At 43.7% G+C, this 20,911-nt stretch overlaps 1 protein-coding gene across 1 annotated transcript in view; it reads left to right on the top strand.

Annotated features, from left to right (window-relative positions):
- The window catches only part of LOC147702335 (cilia- and flagella-associated protein 337-like), a 1,229,420-nt gene that overhangs the window by 1,182,252 nt on the left and 26,257 nt on the right, over nucleotides 1–20,911 (top strand). The window contains exon 21 of the mRNA XM_086930967.1: nucleotides 4,137–4,283. Coding sequence (XP_086787093.1) covers nucleotides 4,137–4,283 — 147 coding nt within the window. The remainder of the gene's footprint in view (nucleotides 1–4,136; nucleotides 4,284–20,911) is intronic.

The following is a 20,911-nucleotide window of genomic DNA, read 5'->3' as shown; positions in this document are numbered from 1 at the left end:
CACAACGCAATACTTGACTTAGGTAATTCCTCTGTGACCTAAAACACGGTCATTTAAATATTGGCTCTTGGGGTTGGGGGTCGATGAAGGGATCTCTTCAGTTTTGCTATTCTGATGATTAAAATGCTGCTGTCACAAGTGTCATCTTCTCAACATTCTCTCGAGGTCTTACGTCACCACATCGTTCGAAGGGGTTATGAGCATTCTCACAAATTATCCCTGAGCATGCAGCATTTCCTTTAATATTGTCACATAACGATACGAAAAGAAAGGCACGCACGCCGCCAGCTGCACCTCGCATAAACCTAACGCATTTCCCAGACTTGACTGGTGGTGGTGGATGTGTTGTGTAGGTACAGCCCCCCCACCCCTTCTGTCCGTATTGGTCAGGCCACATCTGGTAACAGCAGCTCGTGGCTTTGCCATTCAGTCTAAAAAACCACAACGTGACCTGCCTTGAGGAGGCCTGGCCGAGACACCCGGTCAACCAATGCCTGCCTGCTGTCAGTAACAAACTCGCCCCAGTCACGCAAAATACTGCCTGCTGTTGGGGTGGATTATGCCAGTCTTTTAGTTTTAATTTTATGCCGCCGGTATTGCATACCGTCGAAGGTATTAGGCTAGCAGCACGTTATCCTTTCATTGCACTTGTCACGACATTCACGTTAAAGGTGGTCATCGGCATGCTTAATCATATGACGCATTTTGCACATCTTAACGTAGTGAGCTTCTGAGCCAAGTACGGCGAACATTTCATTTTTAAAAACATTATTTTATTGGGGTTTTCAGTAAGTGCAACAATCAACAGTGCGAGCACGAGCCCTTAGCATTGGCATTGGAATCAAGAAGCTCGCTAGCTCAGTCATCGCAAACCACTATGCTGGGCATTGCATGATCGCCCTTTTATCAGTAGCAACAACAAGGAGAATATGCTGCCAATGTTGGCAATGTACTATTGACTGGGACTGTGTTGCCATCTGATCGGATTACTACCGCCACCACCACCGGTATTTTGATGTCCACAGACTGTGGACATCAAAATACCGGTGGTGGTGGCGGTAGTAATCCGATCAGATGGCAAGCCTAGTAATCAGACCAATTGACCAAAAGTTAGTTGCAAGCTCAGCACGGAGCGGGTAAACATTACAACGGGCCGACGAGGGCGACACTTGGCTGGCTGGCGGCACAGTCAGTAAAAAACTTACATGGTGGGTGGTGGACGCAAAAGCAGCACCAGGCGGTCCAGACCGTCCGTAGTAGTAGTAGTCACTGGGCACTGTCTGGCACACAACTGGTCACTGGTCAGCTCAGCTGCAGCACTGCGACGACGAACTGGTCACTCCTCACGCGCTGACTCTCCAGACTAGGCTGCTTACTTTCACTTTAGTTCAGTAGTACTTTCACTTACTACTTGTTTTTGTGTTCTTTCTGGCACAAGTGCGCCACGCGCGGTGACGTCCAGACAGCGTTAGAAATGGCCAATCACCTCGACATGGCTGGATATAGCCATATGGTGATTGGTCATACAGTGCAGAGCAGCCAACACCCACGGGCGGCACCATCCTGCTGCAGCAGCCAATCCTGGCGCAGCGTTAACAGCAACACTGCTCCAGGATTGGCTACGAGCAGGCAGTTATCTGCCCATTTAGAGACCGAGTCCCCGGGTCCCTGCCTGACAGTGCCTGTGCTATAGAGAGGGGGGGGGGAGGTCTACCACGGTGCGCATGTGCGGGCCAGTCGAAATTGCGACTACTCCTTCCTTTCACATGCGTAATAGTATTCCAACACTGCTCTGCTTGTGCGCTGCCTGTCACTCTGCTGCAGCCCCCGCCCCCACCCACGGCCCACTTCCTAGTTATCGAATGCCCGATTCTGTCGGGCTTGTCCCGGCCGGTAGCGCGCAGTGCGCTCAGATTTATTTTTATTCTCAGTCTTCAGAAGCATTTTTTAAAATCCTTAATGCTTGTATTGCCAGACAGTGCGGTCGTCCATGGCTAGTGGGGCAACGCCCCAACGCCCCCAATGGACGCACCGCCACTGACGTCTGCCACTATTTCCCCCGCCATATTACAATGGCGGGGGGGCTGTGGCGGACAGGAAGGCCGTCCGTCGACCGCGGCGGAAAAGGTCTAATATGGTGGCGGTGTTCATCAGACACCGCCAGCCATATTAGGATGGTCTGAGGGAAATGCCTTTCCGTGGCGGCAATGCCGCCACAAAAAGGCATACTGTCCTTGCTTTAGGGGCCCCTTGCGGGCCCCCAGGGTGAAGGGGGGGGAGTACACATGGGGGTACCTATGGTACCCCCCTGCTTTTCACAGTACGACATGGCAGGCACCGTGCGGTGCCTGTCATGTTGTGCTGTGAAAAGCACAACATGCATTTTTGACATTGCGGCAGACGGTCAGCACCGTCGGCCGCAATGTTAAAAATGCGGGGCTCGGTACCTCCGCCCTTGTGGCAGACGGTCCCTACCCCAGACAGGATGGCGGATGGACTTTGTCCGTCCGCCATCTTAATCGACCCTTTAGTCTTTGCCTCATCAACTCTTCTTGAGGGGCCTTAGTGTTCTCATGGCCAGGGAGTAGTTTTCCTTTCCAATTGGGTAAGTACAGACAGAGAACTGAATTTGCATAATCATTTGCAAATGTAATTTGTCTCTAAATCTTTTGTCTTTGGCCTTTCCACTCCTATATGCACCATCAGATGATATATGGTTTTTTCATTTCTCTGATATTGTTACTCTGTGATGAGCTATGATTTGTACAGTATGTTAGTATTGATGAGCATTTATTTCACATTATTTAGATAAACATTATAAATATATAAATGAGTCTGTCTTTATTAGAGGTGTTTTTACTAGTTTTATGAGTATTTTTAGAACCAAGTATTAGTTTGCCAAACCCTGTCAACTATATAAAGATTGCATCGCCATAATTGGTATTTGGGTAAGTTTGGTATTTTGTTTAGTAATTCACTAACCCAGCATGAAGGGACTTGTTTAGTAATGAAATTGGGCCGTGCTTGTAGAAAAATATTAGTCCCAGATGCAGTAAGATGTGGGGCAGTTTTTAATATGTTTAATATTTCAAGACTATGCGTTGCCGCTGCTTTATAAACCTTGCATTTTTACCAAATTTATTTTCTATAAAATACGCCATTTGCCAATCTTTAATTTCTCTATACTTTCTAATATACTTCTATTGGGTTTTGGGTCCAATCCATTCCAACCCTTGGCTTTTTGTGGCTACTTGATTTCAATCTTTAGGGTTAAACATTGTCAATCACATCTTAGTTCAGCACAGAGTAGAATTATTTACATCTCATCTTACGCTAGCAATTGTAATGTTGTGTCTCTTAACTTCCAATAGAGTCCTGGCTTTGAAGGGCGCTGTTTCTTTTACAACTATAGGCCTTTCTGTGGCTGCTGATGCTTGTTTATTCCCCTTTCACTTTCCCCTCATATGCATGTTGCTCTCTCTTGCTCTCCTTCTTTCCACTGTCTGCACCTCCTTCCTCGCCCTGCTACTAATTTTGCCCTCTGTTTCCTCATCATTCCACCGCCCCTGCTTTGCTTTTGCCTCTTTTTGTTACATGTCCTCTTCATTCCAGTCGTACCTCCGGGGCATGCCTAGAAATGAAAAGCTGTCCATATTGATTTATGTGTCAAATGGCAAGGAGCTTTCTTTATAGTCTGCCCTTTCTTTTTATGTCATAGATGCTAAAGAATATGTTTAATGAATGATTCCTTGTCATTTGACCTTTATTTAACATAGAAACAAAACAGGGCTGTATTAAAGATAAGGTAGGAGCCTCCAATAAAAATTGTCTTTTGATTCTTAATTAAGCGACTACATTTAATGTGCCCACCCCACATGCGTCAAATCTTGACCTGTTGGCCTCGCCAATGCGTGTTTTGAGATTACCATTTCCCCCGTATATCTGTGCTGTGCAATGCCAGCGCAAGACTTTCTCAGACTTGTTATTTATTCATTTATGTGAGGTACAATTTTTTGATTAAGAAGAGGGCTAAAAAATTACAGTTTTCCTTGAATCCAGTAGATTTGTTTTGTTATTACTCTTAAAGATTTGCTTAACCGAGTATCAATACTCATTTATGTATGTTTCTCTTTCAGGATATTTTAGGCCACCACCTGGAAGAGGACCTGGCAAAGAGAAGGCTGGGACGGAAAGAACGACGTGGTGTGTTTGGTGATGTGAAAGTGGAAAAAATCTGCAGATTTGGGAAACTTTGCTCCCCCTTCCAAGCACTGGCTACCCCAGTAAGTGCCCTGATGTGTGACTTTTTATTAAAATAACGAACTCAATAATAATGTTAGGTACATAGCAATTACTCTTGGGGTTTTGCAATTTCATAGTGCCATAAACAATTGTGCTACGGTTACCAAATTGATGGACTAGGTAAACTGTTGACCTAGAAATTATGGGGCAATTTACAATCCTGGCTTAACTCCACTCTCCACCACTACAGAAACGCAGGGCTGCTCTATATATACAACAATATGTTGCAGCCCTGCATTTCCCCTTGCGCTGGAGCTAAACTTAGCAGGCTAGCACCAATTCAGGCCCCCTTGCACCATAGTGCAAGGGTGTCGTGGTGCATGGGTGTCTCCGTTGAGGAGAAGATTGTGTATGTGCAGGAAGGTCTCTCTTCCAGCCCATAAACACTCTTAAAATGACGTTTTGTAACTTTGAAAGGGGGCACTATTTACAAGACAGCGTTAAGCCACATTAAGTGGCTTAACGCAGCCTTGTAAATAATTGAAAGCCCCTATCGCCATCACAACGTCACTGAAAGTGACATTGTGATAACGATAGTGACTTCTAAATATGCCCCTATGAGTGGCTTAATTGGTCCTTTATTGATTCCAGCCTGTTAACTGCAGTTTCACTGATACCAGGGGCAAGTGTATCACTCGCTGAGCTGTCTCGCTTGTTAACACCTGCGGCAGGTACAGAAACCCCAAATGTCCTACATATAGTATGAGTAATTAATTCAGTCTGGCGTTTTTACCAGGCACACTGATTTGCATCTTGGACCTATCACTTTTGTTTATTTTTTTTAACTATGATGAATCCAAGAATGCAGATAGTTGAACAAGAGTCTCTGTTAGGCGACTCACCAGCACCCTCTAAGTGACTCCATGAAGAGCAGTCCAACACAGTATCTACTTCAAAGGATTTAGGCAACTGAAGAAGGCAGTACAAGTGGCTGCTATCCTAATCAATGCAACCAAAGGGGATGATAGACGGAGTGTTGAACATTGCAAGCACTCACCCCCAGTCAACTGATCTGGGTTTAATCTATCATCATTCTTTAGCTCACTCCGCCACCCCAGTTTAGACATGGCCATATGCAAATCAGTCTGACCCTGTGCCTCATGGGAATAGGCCAGCCCGAACTGCCAAGCCATATCTTCCCTGGACCAGAAACAAGAATCCTGGGACCGGTTTCTGGCTAATCAGCTGTCATCAGCCAGCTAGCTTGAATTCAGTAGCAAAGTGAGCAAGGGACCCACGTCTGGGCATACCCTGCCAACTTAGGGCAAACAAAGCAACCAAAGGGGATGATAGACGGAGTGTTGAACATTCCAAGCACTCACCCGCTGATCTGGGTTTAATCCATCATCATTCTTTAGCTCACTCCGCCACCCAATCAATGCTAGGGCCACATGCTTAAAAACAAACACACACTGTAACAGCCTATGGCACTAGCAACCTATCTTCAATCTTGATTTAGTAAATTCACAAGGAGATTATGACTTAGTAAGCCACCCTCTATGAGTCAGCCAGTGTGTGTGTGATAACAACAAGATGTTCTTTAAGTGTTTTTACCCAAAAAGGGCATGTTTGACAGAAAAATGTGTATTTTGAGAAAGTGACATGCTGATGTTTGAAAATAAACTCATTGGCTTTTCTAACTCATGCGGAGGCATTTTATAATGATAGTCTTTCCTGGCATTGCTGTTGGCACCCCAATTTTCTTTGTTTTGCGGTGGTCAGTGTTTTATCACAGTTTGGAGTTTTAAGTATCGTCTTGCAAAAAATGTGTATCTAGATTATTAACAACCACACCATCCGAAGGTAAGTGTATATAGGTATAGTTTTATTTAAGTTTTTAACTCTGCCTCTATTTTTTTGAAGCTATATCTTATTTATTTATATAAAATCTATAAAAATAAAAATCTAAATGTTCGTTTGTTCAAAATCGCAAATCTCCGAAAGTACTTCACTGATTGCTTTGAAATTTTGACACAACGTTGGATTCGAATATGCAAGTGTTTTTATATGCACAACGTTGGATTCTAATATGTGCGTGTCTAATACTCATGTGTTTTTAATCAAAAGCCCGAACAGACACATAAAAATGTCAATGTTCGCTTGTTCAAAATCTTAAATCTCCGAAAGTTGGTCACAGATTGCTCTGAAATGTTGACACAACGTTGGATTCCATTAAGCGCGTGTTTATAAATACACAACGTGGATTAGAATGCGCGCGTGTCCAATACGCTCGTGTTTTTAATCGAAAGGCCAAACAGACCCTATCGATTTAGTTGCTGCGCAACAACTACAAGGGACGCCTAGAGACAATAGTCTACATATATTAGGATGGACAGTGGTCTCAGGATGGCAGACCGGGAAGTGGGTGGAGGGAGAGGAAAGGAGTTGGTTCATCTTGCAATATTAAGAAAGGACGCATTGAGACAATAGTCTACATATATTAGGATGGACAGTTAGTGTCAGGATGGCAGACAGGGAAGTGGGTGGAGGGAGGGGGGAGGAGTTGGTTCACTTTGCAACATTAGCGCGTGTTTATAGATACACAACGTTGGATTTCAATACGCCCATGTACAATATGCGTGTGTTTTTAATCGAAAGGCCAAACAGACCCTATCGATTTGCTTGCTGCTTAACAACTACAAGGGTCACATAGAAACAATAGTCACAAAAACATATTGTATATCCACAAGCATTGTGAAATTAAACATATTAGAAACGTGTGCTTACTCTTTTCTTTCTCTGCCATTTAACCAGACTGAGCCACAGCAACACGTGACCGGGTACAGCTAGGTTTATATAAAATTTAGCGAGGATTTCGTCAAATGACACCAATGATATTTGCAAATGAAAAATTGCTCTTCCTATGGAAACTACATCCAAACTATAACTAACAGAGATGCGTCAGGACACGTGGGATAATCTTCGATTCTTCATTGGAAATCCAATTCAGAGACACATCAGTCGCCACTTATGAAATGAAGTTGGAAACTCTTGTATACTTATAAATTCTTCAAAATGTATTTGAAGTAATGCAAAAGTACGGTTGTGAGATTCTTTTTAGGCACAGCCAACACATGTTTCGCCTCTTGTGGCCGGTGAGCAGAGGCTTTTTCAAGGCTGAGATAGACAAGTTCATTGCATATTCATAACATCCGAAATGAACTACAGTGGTACAAAAAAGGTATCATGACCCCATTCCCAAGCGTTATAATGTGGTGAAGTGATTGTTTTAGTCAAACGAAACAAAAAAGATATTCAGTAACAAAAGCAACACAAGTGTAAGACCCCACAATATGCATACATGATGGATTTGATGAGACTAATAGTGAAAAAAGGGAAGACAGGGTAAGAAATAAAGAGGGGAAAAGAAAAAAAGGAAGGAAAAAAGGATACAAAAACGAAACAATGAAAAAACGATCAAAGCAGCGAAGGTGAGCAGACATCCAAACAGATAAGTGAAGAACATTAATAAGTGAAAAACATTTTTTTGTGGAATAGAATAACCACAAAAAAAGAATTCATAAAAAGAGACATGGAATCAATATATAAAGAAAAAAGAAGGTGAACATATTTAGACAATATTATTCCGCAGATTAGAACAGGAGAATCGTAAAAAAAGAACACGTAATCAGCATTATCCGATTTGACATGTAATTGTCACGATACTGGTCCAAGAGTTTCCAACATAATAGATAAAAGAAAAGAGACAAAGGAAAACTGATGAAATCGCATCGCCACAGGCAAATCGTAGGGTAGCATTTCAAGGACCAATTGTTACCACAAGACATAATCATATTGGATACATACATGTCATTTGATATCAGTCATCCACACGCCATAACGAAGATCGATGTAGCAGAAGTAAAGAACAAAGAAACTCCGAATTAGTATTTCTTTAATAATAATTATATTTCCTTTACCCTTGACTTCATTCTCACCTTGTAAATGTGAGGCGAAAAAATGTAGAGGGAAGCAGATATAAGTTCTCATATGTCTTCGGGCCCAAAGAAAGGATTTGAAAAGACCAGGTTGTAGTATGGGCAAGAATCAAATTCAAAGTTTTTATAGAAGTGCGGGCGATAAATTGTGCACGTTCTCCCTTAATAGCTTGTGCCCTTGACAGGAGTGGATTGTTAATTGTGAAGGATGTATCAGTAATAACACCGCACACGGAGCTCAGTGTTACAGACTTACCGTAGATTTTAATCGTCATGAAGGTCAGTCCCTATCAATTTCAATTAGACATTCTCTATTCTCCTGAAAAAATATCATGGGGTAAAAGAGCCCATTAGCATCCAGAACCAAGTCATCCATGAAAGAGGGTAGTCACAATCATATTTATATCTCGAGTTGTATTACTCACATACCAGCAGGCACAAGTAAATAGGCTGGAGTCGATATGCTGAAGCCTTCGGAGTCCGTAAGAGCTCAGGTTCAGAAGACAGGACAGCAGTGTTGCTGTGCCTGCGAATGCAGGGGAGTGACTCCTTCACTCCAAGGAAGATATCTTTGGTTGTCCTTGATGCTCCATTGGTCCTGCACGGATCCTGGATGGTGCACGGGCACAGACGATACTTCAGACAGAGAGGGAGACAAAGTCGGGCCCAAACGAAGTCCAGCGAAGTCCAGAGTGTTCAGGCGGTGGAAGTTCAGTGGTTTCCGGTTCAGAATATTTTCCACATTGAATCTAAGGTCCTACAGCAAGGTAAGCCCTTGTGTACCAACAGGAGAGGGTTTGACAGATTCAGGGGACTCTCCAAGGGGAGGGTCTGAAGAGTGGGGAGGTTACTCCCATGTCATTTGTCCACTTTCACACCAGAGCGGGCGCCAATGGCTCCCAGGACTGGTTTGAACTGGACTATGCACAGGCACACTAAATGTCCCCCTCATGCAGGCTTTCAGTCGCTCGCAAGCGCACCCACCTAGCCCAAATACGCTTAATCCTGTCTGGGCGGTGGCCACACCTCCCTGTGACAGGATAAGTATTGTTCTACATTCCTCTGCTCGAGTTTGGCTCAGCAGCAGGAGGGCAGAAATGTGTCTCTGGTCAGCAGCAACCATTTTGTGCTGTCTGGGACTAGAAGACTGGTACCAGGAACTTCAGGAAACTCACGAAGCTCGCTTCTGAGAGTTGGAATCATACCTCCCACACCGGTTACCAGTGTGGGAGGTATGATTCCAACATGTTTGACATCAAACACAATAGGTTTAGTTTCCGCCGTTTTAGAGTTGGTCATCATGAGGTCGCATAATGCCACTCTATATGTCGTAAATGGCTGCCTCACTGACAAGACGGGAGAAAGGACTCTGTAGGTTGTAGGGGTGTTCTGCTCATGCAGTGGCACCCTCTCACTTAGAATCAAGAAACCCACCCTCAGGATTGTGAAGGCCTGCTAGAGGGATGACTTATACGTTTTAAGTTTAGTGACCCTTAGATATAGTAAACCTATTTCTTAAGTAAGTGGTGCATGCAACAACTTACACAGGCTGCAATGGCAAGCCTGTAGTTCCATTTTGCATGGCCTATCATGGGTGGCATAATACATGCTTCATCCCATGGTAGGCCTCTGGGGTACCTATGCCCAGGGTACATGGGTAGCATATACTAGGGACTGACAAGGGTACACCAGTATTCAATATGGAGTGTACCTAAATACATAACATAACAGTTTAAGGAGAAAACAGATATACTGGGGTCCTGATTAGCAGGATCACAATCAGAATAGTAAAAAAACAGTATCACATTTAGCATAAGAAGCAGATCCTACTTTCCCACACCTGCAATATAATCAATAGACTTAATCCTACATCAGAAAGAAGTACCTTCTAAACCTTGGAACTTGCTGTCAAAAAAGAAACCTCCAAGTGGTGTGAAGCGGCCTCACTGAAAAAATAACTTGAAGCAGATAGAATTCCCAGAGGACTACGCATTCAGATTTTTCCACCAGTTAACCCTGAACATATCAAAACATGGGACGGTAATCTAAGGGAATGCTTGAACACTTTAATCAGACAACTGACTGATATCGCTGAGGAAGAATATAACAAAGCAAAATTCGAAGCAAATAATCTAGACAAGCATATAGAAGACTCAAACTGGGGGGAACTAACCAAAAAGAATTACGACATCTTAAAAAACCTAATTGATGAATCCGAAGAAGATGTAATTAAAAGAAAAAATAGGAAATTCCGCCGAGACCAACTGGATTATCAGTTTGTATGGGTTTACACCTTCGCCAAGAGGTACGACGTACCACCTGGAACAAGGATTAGTCTTGACAATCCAAAATTACAACCAGGTCCCTCCTCTAGCTCTGATATTGAATCACCGGTCAATAGCACATAAACCAATCCCTCAACATGCAAAGCAAATTTTTTCGAGGAGGTCCTATGCTACAGACTGTGTAGAAGAATTACAACAAACACCCAAAACATATAAAACCCAGAATACGCAACAGTGCAACATTGAACCCCCAAAATAGCAATAGGGGTGACAACCCGTGCTAGGAGAAAAGAATTAGTGCAAACACCGACAACATAGAGAGTCTGTTTTTTAACATCTCTAATACCCTGTTATCTGACATGGAATAGAATTCTCTCAACAAAGGCCTATTATTCTGCCCGAAAGCAACATGGAACTTGGTGAGAACAAAAATCTATTTATTTAAATTCATGAGGAAACTCAAGCTAAAAGCATTTTTTGCAGACCAGTCACCAGTACCAAGAGCCAAATCTACTGTGACAATATCTGATGTCTCCATACAAGATCTGTCCAACATTGACCTACTTGAAAGTACAGACCATGACCCTGACTCTATATTAAGAACTGCCAGTAATCTGGGCATCAGTATTGATGAAACAGAAAATATACAATTAGCTATGAAATCAACCTTTTGCCCTCAACTCCCAGTAGGTAATAGTATTGATGCATTCCATCTATCAGTTACCCATGATGACCTAGAAAAGAACATCTGAGATATGAGAAAAAGAAAAAATTCCTTCCCCAGAATATTACGTCTAGAGAAAGTCAAGCAATCAAAAGTCTTTTATACCACAATGAGCTAATCCTCAAAGGGGCGGACAAAGGGGGAAACGCTCTAGTCCTAAACATAGATGACTATATTTCCGAAGTAAATAGACATTTGTCGGATAAGACTTGTTATCAAGATCAGGACCAAACTAGAGGAGTGGTATATCAAGGGCTAACTTAGCCAAGAGGAAAAAACATATCTGTTAATATTGAACCCTACAATGTCTACATTTTATCTACTGCCCAGAATACACAAAGGGGTTAATCCACACCCAGGCAGACCCATAAAAGCAGGGATCAACACACCGTGTTGAAGACTTGGAAAGTATGTCGACAAAAAACTTCAACCGTGTATGAAGGATATACCATCCTTCATTCAGGATACTAAAGACACCCTTTCCAAATTGGATAATATAACTTGGGAACCCAATTTTATTCTGGTGACCGTAGATAACGTGAGTCAACATACCTCTATTGAACATCAGGATGTCCTATCTGCCTTCAAACAGACTTTGTGGACTAGACCAGCCAATTTTCTGGAATCCAACATAATGCTATTAGTGATGTTAGAACTATGCTTGACCAACAACACCTTCAGCTTTGACCAGAAATTCTACAAGCAAGTATGCAGAACTGCCATGGGAGCCACATTTGCATCACCATATGCATGCATTTTTATGAGTCATGTAGAGATATTTTGGCTTTGGGACCCTAAATTCTTGAGCTTTACTTCACATATTATTTTTTGGGGATGCTATATAGATGATATCCTCTGTATTTAGTAGGGAGAACAAGATAAACTACAAAGATTCCTACATTAACTGGATGGCAACCCTTGGAAAATTTAAACAACCTATGTCTTTTTGAAATCAGAGGTAAACTTCCTCGATCTCTCGCTGTACATTCACAATGATCATTTACAGAGCAAACCTTTCTGCAAAGAAACTGAAGTAAACTCAATACTAAGAGCAGATAGTTGACACCCATGTCACAACATGGAGAATATATCCAAAGGTTAGTTACTACGGATAAAACGGAAATGCAGTGAAGAATTAGTCTTCGAAGTGAAGAGTTAGAAAGCCATGACACGTCTAAGTAATCGCAGATATAACAACCAACATACAAAGACATTGATGTTTAATGTATCGAAGAGGACACGATCCTCAACAATAAGCAAGAAACAGTCACCTCCCAATAGGAAGAAAGATCGCATTTGTTTTGTCACAGACTATCACAATATCCAGCATAACGTCAGAATGGTATTAAAATGCCACTGGCATCTACTCCAATATACACCAGGAATAAATGAAAATTTAGGCGAATACCCAGAATTGATCTTCCATCGTGCACCTAATCTGAGACAAATGCTGTGCAAATCAGAGTTCGTAGATAAAAGAAAAACAATGAGCACTTTTCTGGACAGACCAGCTGGTTTTCAAATATGTCATAACTGCAATGCATGTAAATTGGCCAAAAATAAAACCACTGCGATCACGATTAATATTGGACCACCAATCAAGATAAGGGAAAGGATCGATTGAAATCGCCCCTACCGACTAAAGAGCTAAAGAATGATGATGAATTAAACCCAGATCAGCCGACTTGGGGTGAGTGCTTGCAATGTTCAACACTCCTTCCATCCTCCCCATTGGATTTGCCATTATCCGATTACCACCTTCCCACACTGGTCCCCATTGAACCTCCCAACTCTAGCCTTGGGCTCTATTCCTTTGGGATATGGTCAACATATATGGGTAAAAATCTATAATAATGACACACCATCCACATCGGAGCAAACTAGACATAAACCCTTGTAAAAACGGTTCCATGTATTAAGATATCCCTCACGTTTTTTGCAAGTTTTTGGAAACATAAACTATATCATGGAATTGTCTATGTGTTTAATACTATACTCAAATGTGGACATCTAGTTACATAATACATAGCTGGTTTCACCATTTAAAGATGGCGCCAAGCATGCATCCACTCTTAGCTGGTACCTCTCCTACATGGAGGATACCAGCCGGATGTGATAGGATGGACTTCTGGGTCACCTATAATGTAACCCTGATGCCTTCGGGAGACTGTGCGCCTGCCATCAGAAATGCATAAGGATGACAGATCTCACATGTGGTAAGCCTTCAGAACAGTGGAATATGTGGTATTCCATTTTTTATGGAGGACGATAGAGTTACACCATGTCTCTTTCTCTAATTTCTGACAGAATTGCTAAATTCCTCCATACCGACTCCAACCTATTTACTTGTGCCTACCGATATGTTGGTAATATGACTTGAGAAATAAATATGATTGTGACTACACTCTTATGTGTACGCCTTGGTTCTGGATGCTAATGGGCTCTTTTACCCCATGTTATTTTTTCAGGACAATAGAGAATGTCTAATTGAAAGTGATAGGGTCTGACCTTACATGACGACTTAAATCTATGATAAGACTGTAACACTGAGTTCTGGGTGCGGTGTTATGACCTCTCTGAAGTATCTTCTGTGCCCGTGCACCATACAGGACACATGCAGGACTTGTGGAGCATCAAGGACAGCTGAAGATATCTTGAAGGGGAGTGAAGGAGTCACTCCCCTACATTCGCAGGCACCACAACACTGCTGTCTGGTCTGCTGACCGTGAGCTCTTACGGACTCCAAAGGCTTCAGCATACCGCCTCAAGCCTGTCTACTTGTGCCTACTGGTATGTTGTTCATACAACTCGAGATATAAATAGGATTGTGGCTACCCTCTTTTGTGTACGATTTGGTTCTGGATGCTAATGGGCTCTTTTACCCCATGTTATTTTTTCAGGACAATAGAGAGTGTCTATTTGAAATTGATAGGGTCTGACCTTACATTATGATTCAAATCTACGGTAAGTCTGTAACACTGAGCTCAAGGTGCAGAGTTATGACTGATACATCCTTTACAATTAACAATCCACTCCTCTCAAGAGTATAAGCTATTAAGGGAGACCGTATGCGATTTATCGCCCACACTTCTATAACAAGCATTGGCATAGCCAATAGATCCTTGGTACAACAGCATCAACTGTTGCATGGCTAAACACTTTTAAGGTCCCAAAGGCGACACCTATTGGCTATGCCAATGCTTGTTTTCTTAGTGATATACTGTTCGTAGCCATTATGTATTTGTTTGCCCTTTACTATTGTATACCTCTCATTTATTTAAATCCTCTCCACCTGTGGAATTTATTACCAATGTTGCAAGGACAATAGCATATGGCTAGGTCATCTACTCAGCAGCACACTATGAGGACATCCTCAACATTTAGTGGAGACAAAATCATACTGCTAAACTATGTCTCAACTTGAAGAGCTCTGATCACACTACCCCTGCTCTTGAGAACGGCAATGGGCCTCACTTGCCCAGAGAATGAATTCAGACCATTTTGCATAATTTTGTAAACAATAGGGGTTTTCGACCCAAATTACCCTCACATCAGGCAAACAAAACTGGATTGTTCCAAACTGATTCATTTGAAAGACAGAGGGAAAATAAACAATCAGAATTCTTTTGTGCTTTGACACTCCAGACCTGAACAACTAACCGATTTTATCCTTAAAACCAAATTTAAAACAAGCCCCTTAAGAAAGGTCTTCCTTGTCTTAAAAGATGCCACAGAGTCAACCCCTCTCTCTAAATAGAGAACATGCTCCACAGAAGAACAACACATTCTGCTATGAAGCACAACAAACAATATTCATGACAGGGGCTTCATAGATCTGTCACTAACAGACTTTACTATTAAGCAACTGAATTTTATTCGTTTTACCGACCTCAGAACACAAGGCAGGACTCAGCAGTGTTGAGATGTCAAATCCGAATTCTACAATACACCCAAATTTCTGCAACATTAAAAATTATTAATTGACAGTCTTACATAAAGTGGTGGAGCACAGATGGTGCCTCAGCATGCGGTGAAAGCAACACCAGTTACTACCCATGCTCAAACTCTTGTAAACCACAGCAATCTCAGGACGAAAGTTATTTTAACAGAACATAGGAAGGGGAAAGTTGTATTATTTGGCACACAACATTTGTAGAATGAGAATAGTAGCAAATAGAAGAGCAGTTGCCAGGTTTACCATAAGCAGTGTTGCTCACTCTATCAATCTGGAATAGCTAAAAAGGGCTGACACACTTTGCTGGAATTCAAACTTGTAGGGTGCACGGAGATTCCATAAAGGACTACATTAAAGGAGCAATTATATCTGCTCCAATCGCGAAGACTGGCAGAGATTAGGGAGGGGTGAGGGGAAAAAAGTGGAGCAGCAGCACAGCACCGAAACCACCCTCATCGCCGCCACAGATGACATCAGGACCCTGATAGATAATGGAGAAACAGCAGCCCTCATCCTCCTGGACCTGTCAGCCACCTTCGACACGGCCTGCCACCGCACCCTATGCACACGATTACACAACGCCGGAATCCAAGGGAAGACCCTGGACTGGACCACATCATTCCTCTCTGGCAGAACTTAGAGCGTCCACCTCCCCCTTCCACTCCAATGCCACAAGATCATCTGCGGTGTACCCCAGAGCTTATCCCTCAGCCTGACGCTGTTTAATATCTACACAACACCCCTTGCCCACTTCACCCGTTAACACAACCTTAACATCTTCTCCTACACCGACCACACCCAGCTGATCATATCCCTCACCAAAGACCCTCACACAGCCAAAACCAACCTCCACGAAGAAATGAAGGCCGTCGCCAACTGGACGAGGAACAGCCGACTGGAGCTGAACTCGGACAAGATGGAGGTCCGCATCCTTGGGTCCACCCCTTCAGCCTAGGACAACTCCTGGTGGCCCACCACACTAGGAACTGCTCCGACCACCACAGACTACGCATGCAACCTAGGGATCATCCTAGACTCCACCCTCACCATGACTAAGCAGGTCAACGCCGTCTCCTCCTCCTGCTTCAACACCCTCCGAATGCTACGCAGAATCTTCAAGTGCATCCCCACTCAAACAAGAAGAACAGTCACCCATGCCCTTGTCACCAGCAGGCTGGACTACAGCAACCCCCTCTACGCAGGAACTTCGCCAAGCTCCTGAGATGGCTCCAACACATCCAGAACGCCTCTGCACGTTTGATCCTTGACATCCCCTGCTGCAGCCACATCACTCCCCACCTGAGAGACCTACACTGGCTCCCCGTCAACAAGAGGATAACCTTCAAGCTCCTCATCCACACGCACTCCAGCTCCTCCCTCCACAACACTGGCCCAGCGTACCTCAACAGACGACTCAGCTTCTATACCCCCACCCGCAAGCTCCACTCTTCCGACCTTACCCTTGCCGCTGTTCCCCGCATTCGAAGAATGACAGCTGGAGGCAGATCCTTCTCCCACCTTGCCGCCAAGACATGGAACACCCTCCCCACCAACCTATGGCAGACCCAAGGCCCACTGGCCTTCAGAAGACTACTCAAGACCTAGCTCTTCGATCAGTAAGTAGCAGAACCCCCAACCCCACCACCTTGAGACCCTCACAGGTATTTAGTGCGCTCTACAAATGCCCTGATTGATTGATTGATTGAGAACACTTCAAAAATATAAATTGTGATCAACGCATGCCATGGCATCGGAGATCACATGCTGTCCTGTTTACATTTCGGTCAGATCTCGCTAAACCTAATAGCGATAAAATGCTGACCAGGTGTCGTGGACTAGCCAGGACAGTCCAGGGTTATTGAGATGTAGGCCAAGATGTTTAAACTTTTCAATAAATGGCTTGGTTTCGCAAAGATGGTAAGGTGAGCATGCACATCAGAGTTATGACTCGACAATGTTATTTTTTAAGGTACACACTGTTTGCTAGTTCACAAAGGTTAAACATTCAGAATCATCTAGACACCCGCTTTCAAGATGCTTCTCAGAATAATATTGCACAGTCATCATAACCCTCATCGTGTACTACTTACAAAAAGCTGGTTGCATGTTTGCATCACACGCCGCTAGTGTGTACAGTGACTACACCTCAATGAATGGTGGGACAGGAACACGTTGAAACATGCACGCACGCCTCATGCGGCAGCGAGGGGAAAGAGGAGAGGGCCTGCGCAGGATTCCCTTGCGGGAGCGAGCAGCAAGGCACGATAATTGTTAATATATGGCGCTGCTGCTTGCTCCCGCAAGGGAATCGCTAAACGTGCATGTGTTGCCATTGAAAGCAATGCAACGCAACACGTGCACGTTTTTGGCCTCAAAACAGATTCAATTGCTAAAGGTCTTTTTCCTATGCAGCGCATGTGTGCTGTGTAGGCGAGAGCTAAACAAGGCCTCTGACCTTTGAATTTCATTCTTGCACCTACCACAACATGGTCTTTTCAAATTCTTTGTGTGGGCTCGAAGTCATATGAGAAATTATCTCTGCTTCCCTCTACATATTTTCACCTCACATTTATAAGGTGAGAAGGAAGTCACAGGTAAAGGATATATCATTAATGTTAAATAATGACTAATTTGGAGTTTCTTTGTTCTTTACTTTTGCTACATTGATGTTCGCTCCGGTGTGTGTATGACGGATCTCAAATAACGCGTATGTATTCAAATCTGATTATCTCTTGTGTGTAACAACTGGTCCTTGAAATGCTAGCCTATGATTTGCCCATGGTGTTGCGCTGCCTTCTGTTTTATTTTGTGTCTTTTCTTTTATCTATTATGTTGGAAACTCTTGGACTAATAAACAATTATATGTCAAATCGGAAAATGCTGATTACGTGTTCTCTTTTTACAATTCTCCTGTTCCAATCTGTGGAATTATGTTGTCTAAACATGTTCACCTTCTTCTTTCCTTATATATTGATTCCATGTCTCTTTTTATGAATTCTTTTTTGCGGTATTCTATCCCACCAAAACATTTCTTTCACTTATTAGTTTTCTTCACTTATCTGTTTGGATGTCTGCTCACCTTCCCTGCTTTGATCTTTTTTTTAATTTTTTTTTATTTTTGTATTTTGCTATCTTTTTTCCTTCCTTTTTCATCTCTCCTCTTAATTTATTTTCCCGTCTTCCCTTTTTTTCACTATTACTCTCATCAAATTTGTTGTGCATGCATATTGTGGGGTCTTACACTTGTGTTGCTTTTGTTACTGAATATCTTTTTTGTTTTGTTTTGACAAAAACAATTACTTCACCAAATGTTAACGCTTGGGAATGGGGTTGTCTTACCTTTTTGTACAACTGTGGTTCATTTTGGATGTTATGATTATGCAATGAACTTGTCTAACTCAGCCTTGAAAAAGCCTCAACATTAGGCTAAGTAAGGACACCGTCTGAGATAGCCCTACTCACCCCTTAGTAGCTTGGCATGAGCAGCCAGGCTTATCTCCAAGGCACGAGTGTACAGTATGTGCAACCACGCTCACAGTAACCCATTGATGTCACCACAAATAGACTCCACACAAGTTTTTATAAAATCAGTATAAACTTTATATAAGAAGTTACACAATATGACCACACAATACCAAATCAACATACAAGAATGGGTAGTATTCTTTCTGGTGGGTTAGTAGGTTCTAATCCCAACCACTGCTTGTAACCAACAGTTAAGCTCACTTCTAACCGTTTCCAAAAGGTTAGACCAGTCGTATTGCTAGAATCACAAACGTTGCAAACAAAAACAAATACTGCAATGCGTAACGAAATTCTCTGTGCAACAGAGAAACAATGCCATACGTAGCGCCACAGTCATGTACTTTGCAATAGAAGGAATAATGCAATGCGTATCACTACCAGCAATGCGTCACGCTACAATCCTGTACTATGCAAATGAAGAAATAATGCACTTCGCCACTTTACTATCAGGTAATTTGCAATGGACAAATAATGCAGTGCATAGCGCACCAAGCATGTAGTTCGTCAGGCACAAATGAGGTCAGACGTCATACGACAGTTCGATAGTTTGTTAGCAGCAATAATGCAAACTGTAATACAACAGTTTATGTGCTCCGTTACCATTGCCCCCAATATGGATCAATGATGACACAAAAGTACTGCTTCCAACTCCGGCCCCAGTACTACCCCATCTTGGGTCAGCAAGGTCCAGGATCCGAGCCGAAGCAACAGACTCGCACAGCTGACCGAAGCGAGAGGCCGAGAGTTTGTCCCTCCGGGCCCGCACCCCAACCCAGGGGGTGATCCATGTTACGTGGGGGGAACACAACCGCACTCTCCTCTCTGATGTCAGCGACTTGGGCCTTGATCCAGAACTCCGTTACGGGGGGCTGCCAGTCTGGGCCGCTGCTGTTTTACTTCGAGGGCCCAATGACGTGACCCTCCTTCCAGCAATCTCAGTGAACACCGGGACCCGCCCTCAGCACTGCGTAGACTTTACTTCAATTCGGTGCACATCCTACCCAGACACTCCTCACTAGCCCCCCAGGTTGCACCTCAACATGCACACTGTGCGTCTGAGACTCCCCTCTTCTCTGGTGCTCCTGATGACCCGGCGCACTTCACCAGTGCCTCTGCTTGCACCTCAACAAGCACCCTGGGCACCCGAGTCTCTCCTCTTCTCTTTGGTGCACACAATGTCCAGGCACTCTTCACCAATGCCCTGGCTGCACGACAACAAGCACTCTGCGCGTCCGAGTCTCACCTCTTTTCCTGGTGCACATGATGACCAGGTGCTCCTTACCAACGCCCTGGCTGCACCACGACACGCACGCTGTGCGTCTGAGACTCACTTTTTCTTTTGGAGCACACAATGACCAGGCGCTCCACACTAATGCCCTGGCCTTCACCCGACACGCACCCAGCACGTCCGAGTCTCAATTTGTCTCCCCGTGCACACAACGACCAGGCACTCCTTACCAATGCCTTGGCCTGCTCCACGACATCCACCCAGCACGTCTAAGACTCGGATTACTCCAGTGTGCCCACGATCACAAGGCACAACTTCTGAGGGTCACAAGCTGCAAAAGCATGTGCAGACCACATTGCTTGGGACTTCCCCAAAAACTTTTATGATCCTGTATTTCCAAAAAGGGAGCCAGCTCACCTCGGGCCCTTGGGGTTACACGACACAGCACAAAGCACAGTCTTCTTCAAGCAGGGGGACCCAGCGCCTCCAGGCATAGTCCCAACAGCCTCTCCCCTAGTTAGAACAGCAAACTGCAGACCAGCCCCAGATCACGAAGTAAGGATTGGTCTTTCCACAGCAGTCTCTTTAGTTGCTCCTTCTTTAGCAGAGGTTCCTATTGACCACAGAATGGGTCCAAGCCTTTTCAGTCTGAATCCATTTCTGTTTCATTCCAACGTTCAGGGGTTTCAGCTCTCATAGTTATACCCCTTAATGTCTTTGAAGCTCTAAAATAGCAGTTTGTGAGTCCCGCCTATACCAGGATGCACTTTGTAACCACAATGCACTATGCTAACATGCCTAGTAGGCGGGACTCACAAACTGCTATTTTAGAGCACGGCTACCTGCTTTCCACATTTGTCTAAGTCCTGTGAACAAGGGTGCCGCGACGCCCGAAACGCGTAAGGATACACTTCTGAAAAAAATAATTCTGTGCTTCTGCAGCTGTTGTGCAAT

Source organism: Lissotriton vulgaris, chromosome 7, assembly GCF_964263255.1.
Source record: "Lissotriton vulgaris chromosome 7, aLisVul1.2, whole genome shotgun sequence".
Taxonomy (NCBI): domain Eukaryota; kingdom Metazoa; phylum Chordata; class Amphibia; order Caudata; family Salamandridae; genus Lissotriton; species Lissotriton vulgaris.
This window is presented reverse-complemented; position numbering and strand designations above follow the sequence as displayed.